The 24,175-nt window shown below is 35.3% G+C and overlaps 2 protein-coding genes across 3 annotated transcripts; both read right to left on the bottom strand.

The window, feature by feature from the left end:
- Window positions 1-715: 715 nt before the first annotated feature.
- On the bottom strand, window positions 716-3,604 carry LOC119980388 (glycine-rich RNA-binding protein 3, mitochondrial-like). 2 transcript variants are annotated; one of them, XM_038823065.1, is made up of 5 exons: window positions 3,506-3,604; window positions 2,545-2,689; window positions 2,394-2,462; window positions 2,007-2,113; window positions 716-1,460 (listed from the first exon to the last, which is right to left on the bottom strand). In XM_038823065.1, the coding sequence occupies exons 2-5, from the start codon at window positions 2,678-2,680 to the stop codon at window positions 984-986; spliced, it is 789 nt and encodes a 262-aa protein (XP_038678993.1). In that variant the 5' UTR covers window positions 2,681-2,689; window positions 3,506-3,604; the 3' UTR covers window positions 716-983. The 2 variants fall into 2 exon arrangements, with proteins under 2 accessions (XP_038678993.1, XP_038678994.1); XM_038823066.1 differs by having other exon boundaries at window positions 3,428-3,564.
- A 1,226-nt stretch (window positions 3,605-4,830) lies between these two features.
- Window positions 4,831-7,044, bottom strand: LOC119981407 (flavonoid 3'-monooxygenase-like). Its single transcript, XM_038824501.1, has 3 exons — window positions 6,500-7,044; window positions 5,999-6,430; window positions 4,831-5,569 (listed from the first exon to the last, which is right to left on the bottom strand). The coding sequence occupies exons 1-3, from the start codon at window positions 6,935-6,937 to the stop codon at window positions 4,928-4,930; spliced, it is 1,512 nt and encodes a 503-aa protein (XP_038680429.1). The 5' UTR covers window positions 6,938-7,044; the 3' UTR covers window positions 4,831-4,927.
- Window positions 7,045-24,175: the final 17,131 nt, after the last annotated feature.

Raw genomic sequence — 24,175 nt, 5'->3', positions numbered from 1 at the left:
TTAATAAAAATAAAAAATGGTCGAACAAAAAGAATGTCGCAAAGAGATTATGTATTATAACAAAAACAATTAAATAAATAATTTTGATCTAAAGTATTGAACCATATGTGATATTTCTTCTTTATTTGGCACCATCATATCCAATGTCCATGTTGAATTAGGAAGAGCCACACAAAATGTCATCAACAACAAGCAATACATTGAATCCCCAGAACAATTTTCCAGTCAAAAACTTAGCTAATCGATCGAAATTGGGTAGCTCCAATAGACTCATAGATCATGGAAAAAATAGGGTGGGTAGGTCCAACTACTTTTTTTTTTGGTAGTTGCTAGTAATCACTTTGTTGAGGAAGAGCCCCACAACAAAAACTTGTAAGAAATATCATCAACAAGAACAAATCAAGCACCGTGTCTATTTTAGTAGTTGATGATGTCCCAACTATGAGAAGGGCTCCAATACCAAAGGAGAAAAAAAGATCTCCAGTGTAGAAAGAAACTTGGGAATGTCTAACTAATACTCTTCATGAGCATTTTCCCATACAGACCACTAAACCTATGGTTTAGTCAAGTTATTCCCAAGTTCCATTTCCTTCTGTTCTTGACTGGAATCCAAACAGACTTGAATTAATCCAACATGACACACTTAACATTAGAGCAAAACAACACAATTAAAGTAACTTTCTCATCACAAACAGCTTCTGTTGCGACCCATGAATGCCTTAAGATTCGATGCAAGTATGTTGAAAACACAGCATACACAGGACCATAAGAAACAAAACTGGAAAACATGTGGAGGCCAAACAAACCACCATATATAGCATCAGTTACAAAAGAAGTAATTTCAAAAATAATATTTCTAAAGAATTCTATTTTTCAAGTCATAAAGAAAAACAATTCAAGTGCACATAGAGAAACCGGAATAAATGGTAAAAACCGGTTCGAGAAATGGGCATGAGGCTGCTTCTGCTTATGGGTGCCCTTTCTCATGCCCTTTTTGCAAAGTCCCCAGTGTCGTCAAAATCGTCCCTGTAATTTCCTTCTGAAGGGTTACCTGGGTTCATATCTCCACCAGCACTGTCGATGTTGTTACCTTCATTGCCACCAAAATGCTCACCCCCACCATATCCCAAACCAGAACTTCCATTGAATCCACCAACAGTACCACTGTTTCCATCAAAGCCACCACTGGCAGAACTGACACTTCCTCCATAGGAACCACCACCACTGGCATAATTGTCATTGCCGTAATTTCCTCCCCTTCCAAAGCCATCACCACTAGTATTACTGCCATAACCCCCTCCACCACCATAACCACCTCCACCACCACCATAACCACCTCCACCACCACCATAACCACCGCCACCATAATCACCACCACCACCACCATAGCCTCCACCACCAAAGGCTGGACGAGCTCTATCATTAGCATAATTCACCCTTATCTGACGACCATGAAGATCCTGAGAGAGTACAAATTATATAAAGAGAACGCCGTAAGCCAAACCTTGCCATTAAATTTTCAAAACCAACCAGACACAACAAACGAACCAGGGCATCACTAGTCGCATTATTATCAAAAAGCAAAACTACATAAACACCATTCTTATTTTATCTTAGGTGTCCCTTACGTTAGAACTCTACTGTGCGCCAGCCTCCATTGATATATAAACATGCTTCCGTATATAGAAATCAAAGTCTTAAAAAGTTAGTGTGCACAGAGTCTGGGGCCATGGTTATATGTTTCCCTATCTCAAAACAATCTATGTTGAGGTAGTCCCACAAATCATGACATTCTTGAAAAGACTACAAGAACTTTAAAAATAAAATCCTATCCAACTGTTTTCCCAACATAAAAATCATGTCACACTGTTTTCCACACAAATAAAAAGCATGATAAAAAACAATTCACATATACCATCATGTTTCATTGGAAAATCAACAAGCCGTCAATATTTTCAATACCACCTGATGATCTGATATGCAAGTATATGAAACATTAACTTTACCTTTCCATCCAACGCCTGGATGGCACTGGAAGCATCCTCATTTGTAGTGTATGTAACAAAGCCAAATCCTCTAGACCTACCAGTCTCACGATCCTGAATGATCCTAGCTGGAGTATATATGTTCAGACAATCAGCACTTATATAACCAAAAAATAACAACTTTGTACCAAAAAATAATAGATGATAATACAAAACAAAAAAAGAAAACATAAATACTTAGAAGCAGGGAAAGAGTAAAAAAAACATGGTAACAGACACACAAACTTACTCCGAGTCACCACCTACACAAAGCACATGTGACTAAATGAAAAGGAGAATACAACAGTCGATGACAAACATCAAGAGCAATTCAGAATGAGAAATATGCCCTTTTAGCTTACTACATACCTTCAATAACCTCGCCATATTTACCAAAAGCCTCTCTTAGGCTTGAATCATCTGTGCTAAATGAAACACCTGCAAAAACATAATTGAGAAACTTTTAGCCACACCTGCCACAAAACAAGAAAGCTACAATCCAAATAAAAGACAATCGCACCTCCAACGAAAAGTTTTGAGGACGACATGCACCGTATTACTTGATAAATGGAAGGTCTGGATGCATATAATTCTGCATTGACCTGCTTGGTTGCAGTCTGCCTGAGTATATTTCCAACCTTACTGAAGAAAGCCATGACAATGACCTAGCATAAAGCATAAATTCATAAAAGCACATAGTTCAGTCACATTACGTTGCATACTCATACGAACTTACACCTCAATATGTATAATTTCAAACTTCAACTCATGTAGCCATCAAAAAGGAAAAAATTGTATTCCCAATAGATCTCGGATATACACGAGGAATTACATTATTAGACTAATTTTTCATCAGTAAATTAATTTAAGTAAATAACAGAGACCATCCAGCAAATTTTAATTATTCAGGAATGAATGAACTACATGATGATACCTAATGAAAATTAAATAACATATCAAAAAATTATATAATACATTATGTCATATAACCAACATATAAAACAGTCGAGTATGCAAGTTAAAATCAGCACCATGGGTTTAAACATAAAGATTTTTTTTTTTCTTGATAAATGAAAAAAGAAACCTCCTTTATACTCAAATTTTTAACTCCCAGAATAATATATGCTCCTAAGCAAAAAAGATTTTCAAAGAATTAAAACATCACAAGTTATCAGAATCATTCTGTCTCCACCAGACGTACACGAAACATTGAAATAAAACGAAGATCTTCAAACACGCAATAACGAAAGCATAAAATCTAAAAAAAGATAGAGAATAACTGCCCCTGAACTAGGTACATACAAAAGCTCAATCTTACACAAATATACGAAAGATTCAAAAGGCTTATCAAGCACAAACAGAATCAAACCAAAAGAGAGACCGGTCAAGAAAGAGAGACTCACCACGAAGAGAGATATGAAGCAAAAAAGAAATGGAGGCGAAACTAGGTGTCGATTTTAGGGTTTTCCGAAAGAACGTACCGTTCTAAGCTTTTCGCTGGTGCTACTGAACTAAAACCCTAACGAGGCATCGAAAGGGTGGGAAGGGGTTTATGATTTATGCAATGAGGGGGAGTGTTATGTGGACTGTTCTAGGAGGATCTGGTACGTTAAATTTGACTTGGTGATTACAGCCGTTAGATGAAAGTTTGACGGGGAGCTGAGGGGTGACGTGTTGCTTTTCCATTGGATTGTAATACTTCCTCTGTCACAGGTCAGATATATGTACGCGTTCCAAATAAGATGTCACATAAGATTTTTCCAATGTGGAAATCTTTTGAGAGACGAATATGATATTTTTTCTATAGTTGAGGGACGAAAATGAAACCACGCGTATAGTAGAAACACCAAAAGTTATATTTAACCCGAAAATATTCCGATGTTGTAAATGATGATTTTGTTTTTTTTGAATATATACAAGGATCTGTATTTTTTTCAGTATTTCTTTTTCTTCCTTTGCCTATCTGAACCTGCAATCTTGATAACTAATTAGTGTATTTGTTATTTTGGGAAAAAAAATTAATGAATTTTGGAAGTAGAATTGTAGAAACACATTTTTGATATGTGTCATTTGTTATTTTAAAAAATAAATATTTGATTATTCATGTATCATACAAATAAAACCAAATTCATGTATCACTAAGGTTAATGTATCATATTAATCAAGATGAATATAACATTAATAAGTTTTATTTGTTTACACATTTTCATGCATGTATCATAATCAATAATCAAATTTATTGACTAAATTTATGTATCATAAATATTAATATATCACATTAATTAAGATGAATATAAAAGATACATTCATGTATTAATCTCTAATGTTAATGTATCACATTAATTAAATATACATTCATGTATCATAAAGACTAATGTACCACTAAGGTTAATGTATCACATTAATTAAGATGAATAAATAGGAAAAAAAGTTATTGTTTTTGTAACTTAGTTACCAACAAAAAAATACAAAATTTATGTTATCTTAATTTTGAATATAACAAACAATTAGTTTTTTGTAACTGGAATGTTGTCAAAAGCGTACATAGGGATCATATTTGATGCTATGGGTTGAGAAATATCTTTCAATGGATGGATTCTCTTGCGGTCTAGCATATAATTTTGTGTTAGTAGCTTTAGAATGCTTAATATTATATAATCTGAATCACTCGATTGCTTCTTATGATGGTGGATGATTTACAGCTCTTCTAAGAAAAGTTGAGAGTATATTTATTTTGAGTTTTCTTTTTTATGCTAATTCATGATTAAAGTAATAAGTACAATATCATGTCGTGCGAAGTGCGGGCTTAAAAATACATATCAGACGATCTCTGCATCTTCCATTACTCATATATATGCTCATATTACATTTCATCCGTTGTTACAACCATCCAACTTCAGGGTTCAGGCTTGATAAGCAAGGGGAGAGAGCCTGGGCCTGGGCTGCACCATTAGAGCCTCGGCCCGTTGTAAGGTCAGCCCATATGCTTCCTCCATGTTCAACTCATTGGGCTTAAGCCCATCAGGCAAGGCCCAATCAAATGCATGAACCAATGTTGCAGTTAGAAGATGGACCATCCTCAACCCAAGACTCATACCCGCACAAATTCTACGCCCAGCACCAAACGGTATGACCTCAAAATCATTCCCCCTAACGTCAACATGACCCATCTCACGGCCCGGTAGGAACCTTTCCGGCTGAAACTCTAGTGGGCTGGCCCATACATTTGGGTCACGAGAAATGGCCCATACATTGACCATAAGAGTTGAACCCTTCGGTATATGATAACCATTGATCTCACAGCTTTCCGCGGCAATACGTGGCAGAGAGAGAGGCGTCGATGGGTGGAGTCGGAAGGTTTCCTTCACCACAGCTTGTAGGTAAGTGAGCTTTGGAAGGTCCAGTTCAGAGACCAGCCGGTCTCGGTCCACAACTTCATCAAGCTCTCTTTGGACTTGGGCCAAGATATTGGGATGCCTTATTAGTTCAGCAATAGCCCATTCCACTGTACTTGATGTCGTGTCGGTTCCGGCTGTGAACATGTTCTAGAATAATACGACAAAAGTAAAAAAAAAGTTAAAAGAGTACTATGTGGGACCCATATCTTCAATCATGCGCCAATAGTGTATAGTTAGAGTACTATGTGGGACCCATTTCTTGTACTAGACTAGAGTGGGGAGTGACTAGTGGCTGGCCAGCTGTAATCAAAATAAACATGAATTATATAAATTCTGGATCATTAATATAAATCGGAAACATGAATTTGATTTTATTTTAGACAAAAATATATATCTTAAAAACTCATAAATTCAATCAAAAGATTTTATTTTTAAAAAATTAACTATTCTAATTTTATTTTAGCGGTCAACGGTTCCCCTAACGTTTGTGGATTGTTTGGTGGAGCGGTATCATTGGCGGTTCGATTTGCAGGACTACCCTAACAAACACACGTATAATGAAAGAGCGTATAATACCAGAAGTAGCGCTTTAATTTCAGTGTCTGTGAGCTTTCCTCCCTCACCGTCAGCATTTTCCTTCAAAGAAATCAAGGTACTCAACATGTCAACATGTTTTGCGCTGTAACTCTTGTGTTCCTCCAAAATGCCAGTCAAAAAAGCATCAAATCTCTTGTGTAATTTCTTCATCTTCCCTGCTATTCCCTGTAAGTCTAGCCAATCCAAGGCAGGGATAAAGTCACCCAGGTTGAATTCTCCTGCTAACACCATCACCTCCACTACCATTGATTTGAAGTCATCCGCCTTTGGATCACTACCGTCACCGAACACCCTTCGCCCTATCATCACCCTCCCTAGTGCATTCGCGGTACATACGTTTAACAGCTGCCCTAGATTTACTGGCTTCGTGTTTGCACTCGCGATGGCGCGCGTCAACACTGCTACCTCGTCCTGTTAGCCGTCGAAAATGTCAAACGTTAATTATTTGTATTGGATTAAACAAAAACAATTAATATCTACCTGACGAACGTGTCGGAAATCATCCAATGCTTTGCCGGAGAAGAGATGGACGGACGTGATCTTCCTCAACATACGCCACCGCGGACCATACGGCGCGAACACCAAGTCCTGATAATTATAAGCAATGTATTTGGCGCCAGAGTTGGGTGGCCGGCTAGAGAAATTGGCATCATGGGTCTTCAAGAACTGGGCCGCCACGGACGCAGATGCCGCCACCACTAGATCGCCAAACCCCATCTTGAGATACATAAGAGGTCCATAAGTCCTCGCCAAGCCTGCCAATGCCTGGTGTGGCTTCGGACCCATATGCGGGAGGTTACCGAGAATTGGCCAGGGTCTTGGGCCAGGAGGGAGGCGGTGTTTGGTACGGCCACGCAATTTGAAGAGGCAGTAGATGAGAATGGCTAATAGGGAGGAGTAGAGGATGAAAGGAGACATGGCTTTTGCAATTTAAGATTGGCTACATGGAGAAGAAGACAGTATGTGTGTGTTTATTATATAGTCTCCCAAGTGATTGTCATACTGAGAGTTGAGAGTGAGATGGTTGCGTGTTGAAAGGAAGACCGAGTGTTTGGTGGATATAATAATCTCCAAGTGATTGTTGGGATGCATTGAAGAGTAGTTAGCTTGCTTGGGTACATGTACAAGAGTTGAAGGGCGGACGTGACGTCAAAAGACTTTTTTGGATCTTCTAGTACACCACGAGCTAAGCTACCCACCAGTTCACCACAAGATCCACAATGACTTGGTGAAAACAAGACCATGTCATTTTTTAGGGGATTTTTTTTTTTTTTTTTTTTTTGCTTTTCTTGAAAAAGGACAATCAACATTTATGGTGCTATTCACCCGTATACAAGTCTTCATTTGCCTTTATAGATAGCTTATATATATATAACAAAAGTGATAGAGATCCTAATAAATGAGATCTCAATCATCTTAATAGTTAATTATGTCCCTTCATTGATATGTATCAAGTTTTGTGGACCGTTACACTTTTACACCAATTAATGATTAAGATTGATTACTGGGATGACTGAGATCTCATTTAGTAGGATCCTGAACATTTTTGTATATATAATGGGTAGTTTCCCCTTATTGTACTTTTTGAGGTTCAAAACTAATGTATTATGAAGCTTTAAGAATATAAAGAAACTATAATAACTACTAATTAAGAGTAGCAAGTGAGTCGTTGGTTGAATGGTAATTACAGTGCATGTAAGGGATTAACCACCCATTAAGTTATGGGTTCAAATCCTATCCCTCCCCAAACCCTGTTTCAAAAAAAAAAAAAAAAAAAGAGTAGCAATGTTTCAATAAAAACTAAACAAATTTGAACTAAAATTTTTTTTTAAAAAAATTGATTGCGAGTATTAGAAAATGTTGAAAACTGTAGAGAAATGAATATTTATGGTGTAAGCATGTCCAACCCTGTTACACATAGTTTCTCCTATTTTAGGTTATTAGTTTTCTAACTCCCTTCCAATCATATGCCTCATTTTAACATCACATTAAATATTTTAATATTTTCTAACATCAACTTTAATTTATTATAACAAATGCAACTAATCTTGTTTTAATTTTAATAATATCATCATTATACTTTGATATAAATTAATAAAAGTAATATTTCATTTAATCACTACCACACATTCTAATCAAAACAACGACATCGACAAAGGTCATGAGAAGATGCTGAACACGGAGTTCTATGAGAAAGATCAGCAAAGCAAGGAAACATAGATTGGACCTAAGAGATAGATCGTGTCGCTGCTTTCATCTTCAGAGAAGGTCTCGGACTATGGATCTTCCTCTCTAACACTGGTCTTCGATTGGTAGAAGTGTTTCACTGGAGCTGAACAACGAAGAGAGAGAAAATGATTAAAAAATATGAAAGTTGATATAGGTAAGATGCGTTATACTGAGCTTTGAGTTATGAGACATTGAAAACTTAAAATAAGTAAGATTTTAGGTAATCGGTTGGAAGCTAAAAAAAAATGAAAAAAAAGCTAGCTTACCTAAAATAAGTTGTTACTTATTTTAGGTAGCTCATTGGACATGTTGCCTTTAATATGGAGATCTTCCAAATCATCTATTATATTGCAGGCTACATTAATTGAACTAACCAGCAAGTGTTTGCCTAAATTGTCATAATTTCTCGTTAAGTATCAAAAAATTAAGGGAAAAAAAAAGAGAAGACATTCTATCAACCTCGATGGTTAGGAATTATTGGGGAAATTATATAGAATGACAAAATACAACATTTGTGTTGGACCTATGGTCCTATATGTCTAATTTTGATGATATTAAATCAATTATAAATAATAATGAAACATTAAAGCAATATTTGATTTATATGAATTGAATTTAAATGACTGTATATTTTTGAGATAGTGCTGGAAATTAAGTTTTGAAAACAAACATACATGAACTAAGTTAGAGCATCAATTTTCCAATTATCATATCTTAACCAACTTAGGTCCAAATGACTTGAAACTTGAACCACATGCACAAGAAGGTTTAATATATGTTCTAGGACTATATTCATGAGAAATTAAGTGCATCACATATATATTTGGTCATATGCTTAAATTCCGCCAAAACTAGGTTTTACCTAATTTTGTGCATATGTGTTCTTTGTGAACGTGGTGAACCAAATGAACTCCGATTTAAATGAAATTTCGTGTGCATCTTAATTTCATCACTATGAACATATTTGATTTAGTAAAGTTCAAGAGAAAAGGTCATTTACACTGAGTTTGCAAAATGACTTTGAATTTACACTTAGAATTTATCGGTTTCACTATTAGTGATCTAATTGCTTGGTTGAGTGACCAAACGATTTCCGATTGTTATGAAATTTTACATGGACATTCTAATACATATAAAATGATTTATCATCCAGTAATATGATTTTTCTGGGTTGTTTTTCTAATGTAATTAACCTATGCGCTCTATATGAAGCTCTTTGAGCTTACATGCAATTGGGGAGTTCTATCTCCTATTTCCTTGTAGGTTAATGATCATTGTGGTCTCATATGGCTCAGAATTTAGTATGTTCAAGAGTGGTCGAAGTCCTGTTTCTAAGAATGAGCTTGGAGCTCTAGGAAACAATGAAAAATCCTATATTTGCCAACTTTCCACTAAGGCATTTAATCAAGTTGAATGAATCAAACATTGAGGCTATTGGTTGTGGTCTTCATGGAGATACAACTCTTTTCAAACATGTGGGACAAACCTTGTCCTCTCTATCATTAGTGATATATTCTTGTTTGACATTTTCACTCAAGACATGTGCTACCAAGAAAGTTAGGTTGGTGCAATCAAACAAGATCCTTGACATTTTCACTCAAGACATGTGCTACCAAGAAAGTTAGGATTGGTGCAATCAAACATGATCCTTGACATTTTCACTCAAGACATGTGCTACCAAGAAAGTTAGGTTGGTGCAATCAAACAAGATCCTTGACTAAGGGATCACTTTTGAAGTCTTTGATTCAAAATGAAGGGACAAGATGGCATAGTACAATTTACATCCATGGTTGAGAATTAAAGAGAGTTTGAATGGTCAAGATTTGAAGACGTACATTGATCAAAGGGTTGTGCTTGTGACAACACTTATGGAAGAAAGGTACAACTTGACTTCTCTCAAGCTTCCAACGTCTATATGCTCTATGGTGGAGATTTGTTTGCTCAAATCATCAATGACCAAGATTAGGAGCTGCAATGGATGGTAGAGATCAACTCTTGAAGTTTGATCCAATGGCTGCAAGCATAGGAGAGAATTGCCTTTAAAAGAGGATCTTCCCTTTCATACAACTTGGAGAAGCAAATTGAAAATTATCCTTGAGAGAAACCTCTTGCTATCAAGTTCATCAATCATCAAGCTTTCTTGCTATTTGCTACAACAATCTTCTCCAATACAAGCCTCTACAATCAAGGACTTCTCACTACTCTTGCTTTTGCAAAAGGGAAGTTCCTATATCCTTTAGGCTTTGTTTACTTACAATCTAAACCCCTCTTGTTCTTAAAATCCTATCTTTGAGAGTGTTGCTGTAATCTTGAGAGTTCCACACCAAATACCTTTGAGGTAACCTGTGAGAACCTTGGCTGAAAATCTCATTGAGAAATTCCCTTTGTTAGGGGAAATTGTAAACATTGAAGTTTGAGGGAGTTCTTAGAAACCCTTGGTGTAAGGAGTTTTGTGGGTCTCTTAAAACCACACCTTAGTGGAGTTGGGAAAATCCTAGGTTGGTGAATCTAGGTAGTAGACGTAGGAGAAGGGTCTCCGAACTACTATAAATTGCTGTGTTGATTTCTTTGTTTACTTGTTTATATTTACTACTTGTTTCAAACTGCAGGATTTTCAAAACCCTAATCTGTCCGAGATTAGCAGACTGCCTTAAACTTTGAATTTTGATCTGAAATTTTGATATAGTGTTTATTAAGGTGTTGTGACATTGCATATAAAATTTCGTTGCATTTTGACATCATTTGATAGGTAAAATCTGAGTTGAAAAATCTGTGTGCAGTGTGTTGCTTGAAAATCTGTTTTGTGCAATTCTTGATTATTTGATATTTGGTCATTCACTATATTGTATCACATCTTGCATTGGATTGAATATTGATTAGGAAAATCATTAGAGTCCAAATTTGTGTGCTACTTGTTAATTGCCATTAATTTGTTTAAATTGAAAAAGGGATTCCAATTGGAATTTGGGGACACAATTCACCCCCCCTCTTGTGTTAAACTCGATCCGTCAATTGGTATCGGAGCAGGTTAGCTAAAACTAGGAGTTATATCCTATTTGGCATATTTATGGCAAATATTAATTCTTATGGTGAGGCCGAAGGCCTATCCATGAATAGACCACCATTTTTCAATGGCTTGCAATACGGTTTTTGGAAAAATAGGATGAAAATTTTTATAAATTCCATTGATTATGATTTGTGGGAAGTTGTAGAGAATGGTCCTTATGTTCCTAGGAAACTTTTGGGTGATGAGATGATAGATAAGGAAAAGAGTGAGTTTACTAAGGAAGATAAGAGATTACTTAGCCTAAATAATAAGGCAATCAACACTTTGCACATTGCACTTATTAGGAGTGAATTTGATTACATAGCTCAATGTAAGAGTGCAAAGGAGATTTGGGATGTGTTAGAATTGAAGCATGAAGGAACAAGTCAAGTGAAGGACTCTAAGATAAACATGCTAGTCACCGAGTTTGAGAGCTTTAGGATGAAGAAGGGTGAGAGCATTAGGGAGATGTTTTCTAGACTTACTTGCATATGTAATGAATTAGAAGCTTTGAACAAACCATATGAGGAAGTTGATAAGGTCCAAAAGATCCTTAGGAGTTTACCTAGGATTTGGAAAGATAAGGTAGTAGCCATTAAAGAGGCTAAAGACCTTAGGAAGCTTAAGATAGAGGAATTAATAGGAAGTCTAATGACACATGAGTTGGAGATGTCAAGATTAGATGAGGAAGATGCACCACCTAAGAAAAATGGCTTAGCTCTTAGGATCAATAGTGACACTAGTTCGGATTCTAGTGATGATGATAGTGAAATAGGGGCAGCCCTATTAGCTAAGCATTTCAAGAAGTTCTTGAAGATGAACAAACGTGGAGGATTCAAGAATAGAAAAGCTTTTAAAGAAAAGAGAGAGGAGAAAGAGAAAGAAAAGAGTACTTGCTTTAAGTGTGGCAAAGTAGGTCACTTTATGGCCGATTGCCCTAAGCTTCAAAAGAAGAAGCATAAGGAATATAGAGAGAAAGAGAAGAAGAAGGAAAAAGGGAAGAAGGAGAAGAAGGCATTCAAGGCCACTTGGGATGATTCTTCATCATCATCTTCAAGTGATAGTGAAGAGGAACTCCAAGCCAACTTGTGTCTCATGGCAAATGAGGAAGAGGAAGTGTCCTCATCAAATTCGGATGAGATGGTAACATCTTCTAAACCTTCTTATGATGAGTTCTCTTGTGTTTATGATGAACTTTATATTGCTTATGAGAAATTGATGCATAAACACAAGCATGCTAAGAAAGAAGTTAGTAGACTTTCTAAAGTAGAAAAAATGCATCTAAATGAGTGTTGTGATTTGAAATCTAAATATGATGATGTATGTTTTTCACTTGATGCATTAGTTCAAGAAAATGAGGATTTAAAAAATCAATTGAAAACATGTGTTAATTCTAGTAACATTGCATCATCTAGCAATTCACATGACTTAGATGCTTTGCATGCTAGAATTCATGAGCTAGAAGGTGAGTTGGATACATGGGATGATCATGAGTGCATTATTATGCCTAACTCTTCTTCTCTACAAAAAGAGCTTGATATGGCCAATGAGAAATACAATATGCTTGAAAAACAATTTTCAAAATTTTCTATGAGTTCTTCTAAATTGGATGAACTTCTTGCATCTCAAAGACATTATCTTGACAAGAGTGGATTAGGATATGATCCTATGAAACTTAAGGACACCCTAGAGGCTAAGGAGGCCACGGTCAACGTGAACAAAAATGGTACCTACCCCAAGGGTAAGGCTAATGTTCCTAAGGGAACTACACCTAGGAAGAGAAAAGTTTATGTGAAGAAGGTTTGGGTGCCTAAAGGGTTGAATGACTTTGAAAAGAAAGCATATGTGATGAGAACTTTCAAAATTGATGCATATGCCTTTATTGCTACTAACCCCAAAGGATCCAAAGTTTGGATACCTAAGGTATATTAAACATGTGTTTATCTAGGTGTGCTTAAAATCCAAATCCGAGTCATGCAAATGGTATTTGGATAGTGGTTGTTCTAGACACATGACGGGAGATGCTTCATTATTCACATCCTTTGAAGCAAAGAAGAATGGAGGATTTGTGACCTTTGGAGACAAGGTCAAAGGTAAGATCCTAGGCTTGGGATCCATAGGTAACTCTTCTTTCTCCCTTAGTGAAGTAAGATTGGTTGAAAATTTATCTTTTAATTTATTGAGTGTTAGTCATTTAGCCGATAAAGGCTTTGATATTCTTTTCAAAAATGATAAATGTTATGTGTTTGATGTTTATGGTAATGTTGTGAAATTAGGAAGTAGAAGTGGTGATATGTATGTAACGCATTTTGATGCTATGAAAAATTCTAAAATATCTTGCTTGCTTGCTAAGAATGATGATGCTTTGCATTGGCATAGAAGATTAGGTCATATCGGAATGTCTACATTGAAAAAGTTGTGTGCCAATGAACTTATTAGAGGATTGCCTAAGTTAAATTTCAATGTTGAACATGTTTGTGATGTTTGTGTTAGGGGTAAACAAACTAAAGAGTCTTTTAAGCCTAAACTTGATATTAGTACTTCTAGGCCTCTAGAATTGTTACATATGGATTTATTTGGTCCTAGTAGAGTTAGGAGTCTAGGTGGAAAATACTATGCATTTGTTATTGTGGATGATTATACTAGATTTACATGGTGTTTGTTTCTTGTGCATAAAAGTGATGCATTGCATGCTTTTGAAAACTTACTTAGGAGATTGCAAAATGAACATAACTTAAAGGTTTCAAAAATTAGAAGTGACCATGGAGGTGAATTTGAAAATGCTAATTTTGATTCTTTGTGTGCTTCTTTTGGTATTAAACACGAGTTTAGTGCTCCTAGGACACCTCAACAAAATGGGGTTGTAGAAAGGAAGAATAGAACTTTACAAGAACTAGGAAGAACCATGCTTCTAGAATATAATCTTCCTAAATATTTTTGGGCCGAAGCTACTAGTAATGCATGTTATGTGAGTAATAGACTTAGCATTAGAAAAGGATTAAAGAAAACTCCTTACGAACTCTTGTATGGCAAAAAACCTAAAGTAGATTACTTTAAGGTTTTTGGTGCTAAATGTTTCATTTTAAATACCAAAGACAATTTGGATAAATTTGATGCAAAGAGTGACATTGGAATATTTTTAGGATATTCATCATCATCTAAAGCATATAGAGTATTTAACTCTAGAACTAAAATTGTGGAAGAAAGTGTAAATGTTAAATTCGATGATATGACCACACTTGCTCCAAATGTGCGTGTAGAAAATAAATTTTCAGATTTGGAACATCCTTTGAAGCACAAAAATGAAGGTACACATGGAGTACAATTGCTAGAAGAAGATGAAGATGATGTCCCTTTGGTGGAGAACTTAAGGGAGATGAATATCTCAAATGAAGAAACACCACCAAATGAAGAAAGTGAAGGTGAACCCAAGGGAAATGAAGAACAAAATGAAGCTGAAAATGCTATGGAACAACCGGGTGTTCACAAATACAAGGTGATGAAGTCTCATCCAAAAGAACTAATTATTGGAGACTTGCATCAAGGAAGGCAACTAAGAGCCAAAAGGGACTCTACGGTCAATTCTAATCCTTTAAACTCTTTTGCCATGCTTTCTTTAGTAGAGCCTAAAAATGTACGTGATGCTTTGCATGATGATGATTGGGTGTATGCCATGCAAGAGGAGTTAGAACAATTTGAGAGAAGTAAGGTTTGGACTCTTTGTCCTAAACCTAAAGACCACACCATTATAGGAACAAAATGGGTTTATAGGAATAAGATGGATGAAAATGGTAATGTAACTAGGAACAAAGCTAGATTAGTGGCTCAAGGATATTGCCAAGAAGAGGGCATTGACTTTGATGAAACCTTTGCACCGGTTGCAAGGTAAGAGGCTATTAGATTATTGCTTGCATTTGCATGTTACAAAAATATCAAACTTTTTCAAATGGATGTGAAAAGTGCATTTTTAAATGGTGTGATAAATGAGGAAGTTTATGTTAAACAACCTCCCGGATTTGAAAGTAAGAAATTTCCAAACCATGTTTACAAACTAGACAAGGCTTTATATGGTTTAAAACAAGCTCCTAGAGCTTGGTATGAAAGATTGTCTAAGTTCTTGCTTGAAAATGGTTTTCAATGTGGTAGTATTGATGATACTTTGTTTATTAAATACAAAGGTCTTGATATGCTAATTGTGCAAATATATGTTGATGATATTGTGTTTGGTGCTACATTAGAATCTATGTGTGAAGATTTTGCATTATGCATGAAGAATGAATTTGAAATGAGTATGATGGGTGAGTTGACTTACTTTCTAGGTTTACAAATTAAACAAACCCCACTTGGCACTCACATTAGTCAAACTAAGTATACAAATGAGATATTAAAAAGGTTTGGCATGGATATTTCTAAAGGTTCATCCACACCTATGGGAGTGGGAACCAAATTAGAACCCGACCTAGATGGTAATGATGTTGATCAAAAGAGATATAGGTCAATGATTGGTAGTTTACTTTACTTGACCGCATCTAGGCCCGATATTATGTTTAGTGTTTGCATGTGTGCAAGATTTCAATCTAATCCTAAGCAAACACATCTCATGGCCATAAAGAAGATTCTTAGGTACTTAAAGGACACACCTTCCCTAGGGTTGTGGTATGATAAGAAATCTTCATTTGACTTGCATTCATTTGTAGATGCCGACTTTGCGGGTTGCAAAATAAATAGGAAAAGTACTAGTGATACTTGTCAATACCTAGGAAATATGCTCATATCTTGGTTCTCCAAGAAGCAAACATGTGTTGCTTTGAGCACTACCGAAGCCGAATATATGGCTATTGGTAGTTGTACTTGCCAATTGCTTTGGATTAAACAACAAATGCTTGATTTTAATATGGAATTTTCAAACATTCCAATTCTTTGTGATAACATAAGTGCCATACATTTGTCTAAGAATCCTAGATATCATGGTAAAGCTAAGCATATAGACATTAGACATCATTTCATTAGAGATCATGTTGCTAAAAAGAACATTGTGCTTGAACATGTAGAAGGGGAACATAATATTGCCGATTTGTTCACTAAGCCTTTAGCTAAGGATAGATTCATAAAACTAAGAAATGCATTGGGTTTGTGTGAAGCACCTTGAGTGCATATTACTTGAATGCATATCCTTGTTTGATTGATATCCCAAGTTTGAACTTGAATGCTTATTATATTTTCTTGGTGATATGTGCTTATAAGCTAAATGTATAAATTGGTATGCATGATTGAAGGGGGAGTAACCTAGTGTCATTAGAGGCCATGGGTCACTTAGTGTGATAGGCTCCAAATTGGTTCACTTAGGTTCTATTAGTTCAATTGGTGTGTTGCCATGACTATTTGTTGATGAGAACTAGTTTTGGATATTATTTGAAGCATGTTTATGGTCTTAAATCACTTTTGTGATAAAATCTCAAAAATGCTTTTAAATCTTTTACAAAACTTGCATCAACCCCTTAGTTCTCCACCTTTTGAATTATTACAAAAAGGGGGAGAGACATGATGATAAATTGCATTAAAATCATTTGCCAAAATACATATATAGGCATAACTTAAGGGGGAGTGTATATGCCATGATTGGGAGAGAATAGATGTTAAAGTAAGGGGGAGCTAAGCTTACTTAACTAAAGTTGTATATGAGTTTCAAAATTGTTTTAAATTGATATCATTAAACTTTTTAATGCACTTTGAATTGATATTAAATTCAATTACAATCAAATAGACATTTATATCATGCATGTTTTGTAATCATCAAAAAGGGGGAGATTGTTGGACCTATTGTCCTATATGTCTAATTTTGATGATATTAAATCAATTATAAATGATAATGAAACATTAAAGCAATATTTGATTTATATGAATTGAATTTAAATGACTATATATTTTTGAGATAGTGCTGGAAATTAAGTTTTGAAAACAAACATACATGAACTAAGTTAGAGCATCAATTTTTCAATTATCATATCTTAACCAACTTAGGTCCAAATGACTTGAAACTTGAACCACATGCACAAGAAGGTTTAATATATGTTCTAGGACTATATTCATGAGAAATTAAGTGCATCACATATATATTTGGTCATATGTTTAAATTCCGCCAAAACTAGGTTTTACCTAATTTTGTGCATATGTGTTCTTTGTGAACGTGGTGAACCAAATGAACTCCGATTTAAATGAAATTTCGTGTGCATCTTAGTTTCATCACTATGAACATATTTGATTTAGTAAAGTTCAAGAGAAAAGGTCATTTACACTGAGTTTACAAAATGACTTTGAATTTACACTTAGAATTTATCGGTTTCACTATTAGTGATCTAATTGCTTGGTTGAGTGACCAAACGATTTCCGATTGTTATGAAATTTTACATGGACATTCTAATACATATAAAATGATTTATCATCCAGTAATATGAATTTTCTGGGTTGTTTTTCTAATGTAATTAATCTATGCGCTCTATATGAAGCTCTTTGAGCTTACATGCAATTGGGGAGTTCTATCTCCTATTTCCTTGTAGGTTAATCATCATTGTGGTCTCATATGGCTCAGAATTTAGTATGTTCAAGAGTGGTCGAAGTCCTGTTTCTAAGAATGAGCTTGGAGCTCTAGGAAACAATAAAAAATCCTATATTTGCCAACTTTCCACTAAGGCATTTAATCAAGTTGAATGAATCAAACATTGAGGCTATTGGTTGTGGTCTTCATGGAGATACAACTCTTTTCAAACATGTGGGACAAACCTTGTCCTCTCTATCATTAGTGATATATTCTTGTTTGACATTTTCACTCAAGACATGTGCTACCAAGAAAGTTAGGTTGGTGCAATCAAACAAGATCCTTGACATTTTCACTCAAGACATGTGCTACCAAGAAAGTTAGGATTGGTGCAATCAAACAAGATCCTTGACTAAGGGATCACTTTTGAAGTCTTTGATTCAAAATGAAGGGACAAGATGGCATAGTACAATTTACATCCATGGTTGAGAATTAAAGAGAGTTTGAATGGTCAAGATTTGAAGACGTACATTGATCAAAGGGTTGTGCTTGTGACAACACTTATGGAAGAAAGGTACAACTTGACTTCTCTCAAGCTTCCAACGTCTATATGCTCTATGGTGGAGATTTGTTTGCTCAAATCATCAATGACCAAGATTAGGAGCTGCAATGGATGGTAGAGATCAACTCTTGAAGTTTGATCCAATGGCTGCAAGCATAGGAGAGAATTGCCTTTAAAAGAGGATCTTCCCTTTCATACAACTTGGAGAAGCAAATTGAAAATTATCCTTGAGAGAAACCTCTTGCTATCAAGTTCATCAATCATCAAGCTTTCTTGCTATTTGCTACAACAATCTTCTCCAATACAAGCCTCTACAATCAAGGACTTCTCACTACTCTTGCTTTTGCAAAAGGGAAGTTCCTATATCCTTTAGGCTTTGTTTACTTACAATCTAAACCCCTCTTGTTCTTAAAATCCTATCTTTGAGAGTGTTGCTGTAATCTTGAGAGTTCCACACCAAATACCTTTGAGGTAACCTGTGAGAACCTTGGCTGAAAATCCCATTGAGAAATTCCCTTTGTTAGGGGAAATTGTAAACATTGAAGTTTGAGGGAGTTCTTAGAAACCCTTGGTGTAAGGAGTTTTGTGGGTCTCTTAAAACCACACCTTAGTGGAGTTGGGAAAATCCTAGGTTGGTGAATCTAGGTAGTAGACGTAGGAGAAGGGTCTCCGAACTACTATAAATCGCTGTGTTGATTTCTTTGTTTACTTGTTTATATTTACTACTTGTTTCAAACTGCAGGATTTTCAAAACCCTAATCTGTTCGAGATTAGCAGACTGCCTTAAACTTTGAATTTTGATCTGAAATTTTGATATAGTGTTTATTAAGGTGTTGTGACATTGCATATAAAATTTCGTTGCATTTTGACATCATTTGATAGGTAAAATCTGAGTTGAAAAATCTGTGTGCAGTGTGTTGCTTGAAAATCTGTTTTGTGCAATTCTTGATTATTTGATATTTGGTCATTCACTATATTGTATCACATCTTGCATTGGATTGAATATTGATTAGGAAAATCATTAGAGTCCAAATTTGTGTGCTACTTGTTAATTGCCATTAATTTGTTTAAATTGAAAAAGGGATTCCAATTGGAATTTGGGGACACAATTCACCCCCCTCTTGTGTTAAACTCGATCTGTCAATTTGTACTCCAATAAAACCAAACCGGGAAAAAGTTTAGAGAAGAGGACCAATGATATTAAGTGACTTAAATGCCCATACATATACATACATTCTCCTTTCTTATTCTTCTTCTTCCTTCCCTTTTTTTCTTTTCTGCAACAAATACTCTTCTTCTTTCTTTTTTCTTCCACTTTCTTCTTCCTTGATCGGTGCCTCCTCTCTTCTTCATTCACTGCTTCTTTCTTCGTTTTTTTTTTCCTTTGCTTGCGACATAGATCGGTGTTTATTATTCTTCTTTCTTGCAACTAAAATTGAGGTTTCTTTTTCTTCCTTCACTTGGGACAAAGACAGATTTGTAAAGCAGAGCTATTGATCTAGAGAGAGAAATAGAGAACGAAAATGAAAAAGCCACCATTCAATTGTCATCACCAGATATGATATTTTATCTGTTTTGGAGCTGCTCATATTATATCTGTTTTGCATATGTTACAATTACACATGATAAGGCGCATCATCTTTCTTCATTTTTTGTACTTTTTCTTCTAATTCTAGTTATGGTGGATCTGTTTATATATTATCAATTTTGGATTTGTTGAAATATTATATGTTTCTCCAAAATATTATATGTTTCTCCAAAATATTATCTGTTTTATCTGTCATAAATTTTCAAATGAAACCTGTCTAAAAAACATAACAAAATTAAACCAAATCAGTTTCACTACCTAAAAATTTACAGATAACATATACATTCAACAATCCAGAAATTCATTATCTATCATAATATGTTCATGAATACAATCATAAAATCCAAAAAAAAAAAAAAATTGCAAAAAATAAGATGATAGTATTACATGTCTTTCTATTGTGGTTTCCTAACTTCTCACATCTAATACACATAATTTTCCTTCTCCACTATAAAAATAAGATATCTACTAGAAACAAATATTATATATTAGAAACAAATAACATATCAACAAGTGCAGGTCGAAACAGATAACAAATTACCAGATTCGTGGGAATGGTGGACCACCGTCGTTCGGCCACCAGTCAAGTTCGGCCACCAGTCAAGGTCGCCGACCCACCAAAACGAAGCGCCGGAGCACCACGACTAATCCTCAACCATCATTTGCTGCCATCAATTGCTAATTCCATTGGATTTTGACCTTGAAGTCGCGGCCAACAGTAAATAAAAGTACCCGATCCGGTCACAGGAGACTTTGCCGCCACAAACAACTACCACAGAAGTGTAACCCATACCTAGACGCACCATCCCTGCCCATCGGTTGGTCGGAATAGTCGTCGGAAAAGGAAGATTCAATTTGGGTGTCAAATGGGGAAGATGAGAAGATGAGGGTATTTCTGTCAATAAAATAAATATTTATAACTTTTTGTCATTTATGGAATATTTTTTAAACTTAATGGACCTTATGGAACAAAACCTATCGGAGTGTCCTTATTGGAACAAAACTTTTAGTGGAGGAACTTATCACTAATTTTCTTGGAATTATTTAACAGGAATTAGTATCAATGTTCTTGAAAAAAAAAATTCAGCTATGCATGGATGAAGGAGGATATATATTCTACATAATTTATTTGAATCTTTTGGGGAATAATATAGTCTGCAATAAATCAATTATTTTCTGAAGTTTCTATGATAAGTAAAATTGTTTGTCTTTGTGTTTCAGTTTACAGGTGTATGTGGACCTAAATTTGTCAGAACTTAATTATATACCTCTAAAATGATGGATTGACATTATGCAAATTGTAGTTAAAAACAGTTTATGCAGTAATGAAGAGTCACAATAGAACTACAAAGGAAAAAAGACAAGAAAAAAAATACAGATAAGTCTCTCAATTAAAAATTTCGTACCACCAAGGACACTCAAATAAATTTTGCTCCATAAAGGATAACAAATTTTAAACATTTATTTTATTGACAGAAATACCATTATCTTCCTCATTGAGTTTAGTGCATATAGGTCACAGAAAGATTCATTCGTTTGCAATTAGATCACCCAAAGAAAAAAATTTCAAATTGGGTCACTTAAAGTTTTAATTTTAAGCAATTAGATCATAAGTATCCAATTCCGATCTATTGGTCGCCGGAATTTGCTGAGGTGTCAACTTATTGCATATGTGGACCAAAATTAAAATAAATTTGCTACAGTAGGATATTAAAATAAAAATAAAAATGCCACATGGAATATTAACATAAATTAAAATGCCACATGGAATATAAAAACAACTAAAAATAATTTTAAAAAAGAAAAACCATAAATTAAAAGAAAAAAAATGAAGAGTACAGATGTGGTATTTCATCCTAGATCGAAAACCAGAATTGAAAGGGAAAAAAAATCGAGAGAGAGACGAAGAGATCTTGAGATGAGAGAGACGAAGAGATTGGCTATGGCTATGGTCGAGATTTTGAAATAAGAAATAAAAATGCATGATTGTCGAGATCTTGAGATGAGAGAGACGAAGAGATTGGCTATGGTCGAGATTTTGAAATCTTGTCAATGGCTATGGGCTGATTATGGTCGAGACCATACGTGTTAGTTGAGTGAACTCTGCCTCATACAGCTCGGGGCGGGGATAAACTTGCTTCTTCCATTAGATCCAGATGAGAGAGACGAGTTGTCATTTTTCATGGTGGTTGCGGAGAGAGGGTTTTATTTGCGTCCGAGTCCTTTGAGTACGCCGTGAACTCTGTTTCCTCTGCATTCTCCAAGGGACAGTGGGTGAAGGTGGGGAATAGCAGAGTTGATTGTTGGAAAGGATGGTGGAGGCGGAGGGGGTGGGGTGATGGCTATGGTCCAGATCTGGACCTGGACCTGGACCATGGTGATGTGGAAAGGGGAGGTGGAGGCATAGGGTAGGGGTGGGAGTGGAGGAGGGTTGGCGGCAGTGGGTGGAGGTGGAGAGGAGGGTAGAGTTGCGGCGGCTGGGAGAGAGGAGAATTTTATTTCTTATTTTTCAGATTTTTTTTATTTTTGTATATGTCACTTTACATTTTTATTTTAATTTTTATTTCCACATGGCATTTTTTATTTTTATTTTATATCATATTTTGACCAACTTATGACATGTCAGTAAATTCCGACGACTAATTGATCGGAATTAGACCCTCATAACCTAATTGCTTAAAATTGAAACATTGAGTGACCAAATTTGAAATTTTTTTCTTTGAGTGACCTAATTGCAAATGAGGGTATTTTTCAGTGATCTATATGCACTAAACCCCTTCCTCATTTAGTACCCAAATAGAATGTTCTTCGTTCGGTGACTATTCTGGCCAGCCAATGGGTGGAGATGGTGGGCCTATGTATGGGGAAACACTCCCGTGCTGGTTGCTTGTGATGACATTGTCTCTGATGGCCGCATCAAGCTATTTTCTTCACTGGTGATTGTGGCTTCGAGCCTAGATTTTGGTGAAATCAGCCATTGACGGTTGTGAATGATGGTTGGGAGTTGATCGTGGTGCTCCAGCGCTTCTCTTTGGTGGGTCTGCAGCCTTGATCTGTGGCCGGATGGCAGCTGTCCACTCTACCCATGAGATCCATTAATATGTTATCTGTTTCGACCTGTTGAAATGTTTTTTTTTTTTTTGAGAAAAGATATGTTATTTGTTGATATTATATATGTTTGTCATTTGTTATCTATTTCTAATATATAATATATTTCTTGCATATATCTTATTTTTACACTGGAGAATGAAAATTAGGTGTGGTGGATGTGAAAAGTTAGGAAATCACAATAGTAAGATATGTAATGCCGTCATCTTGTTTTTATAATATTTTTTTTGTTGGATTTTATGATTGTATTCATGAATATAAGATTTTTCATTATGACATATATCACCTTTTTTTTTAAATTCTGAATTGTCAATGATATATGTTATTTGTAAATTTTTAGGTAGATGAAACTGATTTGGTTTAATTTTATTATGTGTTTGAGTCATATTTCATTTGAAAATTTATGACATATGAAAGTATGATGAAGCATATAACATTTTGCGAAACATATAACTTATCGAAGCAGATAAAATTTCAACATATCCAAAATAGATGACATACGAATAGATAAAAAAACAAATCCATCATAACCAGAAGAAAAAGAAAATAAAAAAAAGAAAGGTGATGTGCCTTTTTAAATATAATTTCAACATACCCAAAATAGATATAATATTATCATATACAAAAAATTATCAGATATGCTGATGACAATCGAAGGACGATATTTTTATTTTCGTTCTCTATTTCTATCTCTAGATCAAAAGCTTGCTTTGAATATCTATCTGTCACAAGAAGAAGCCCCGATCTCAGTCGCAAGGAAGAAGAAGAATAATTGCTGATCTATGTCGCCAGCGAAGGAAGAGAAGAGAAGAAGCGTTGCTCAAAGAAGAAGAGAGATGAAGCAACGAAGGAAGAAGAGAGAAGAGGCGTTGATCAAGGAAGAAGGTATGTATATGTAGAGGCATTTTACTTAGTTAATAACATTTGTCCCTTTCCCTAAGGGTTTTTCTAATTTGTCCTTCTTGGAAGACAAATGTTCTATTTTGCAATTCTATCTAATTTTCCCAATTGACAATAGTACAATGCGTGTCGGTAACTTTAAAGAAATTACGGGTGTGTTTGATTTGTTTTCTATTTTCCATGTTTCT

The sequence above is a fragment of the Tripterygium wilfordii genome, chromosome 16 (assembly GCF_013401445.1).
Source record: "Tripterygium wilfordii isolate XIE 37 chromosome 16, ASM1340144v1, whole genome shotgun sequence".
Taxonomy (NCBI): domain Eukaryota; kingdom Viridiplantae; phylum Streptophyta; class Magnoliopsida; order Celastrales; family Celastraceae; genus Tripterygium; species Tripterygium wilfordii.
Note: the sequence above shows the minus strand (reverse complement) of the source record. Positions and strands in the feature narration are given on the sequence as shown.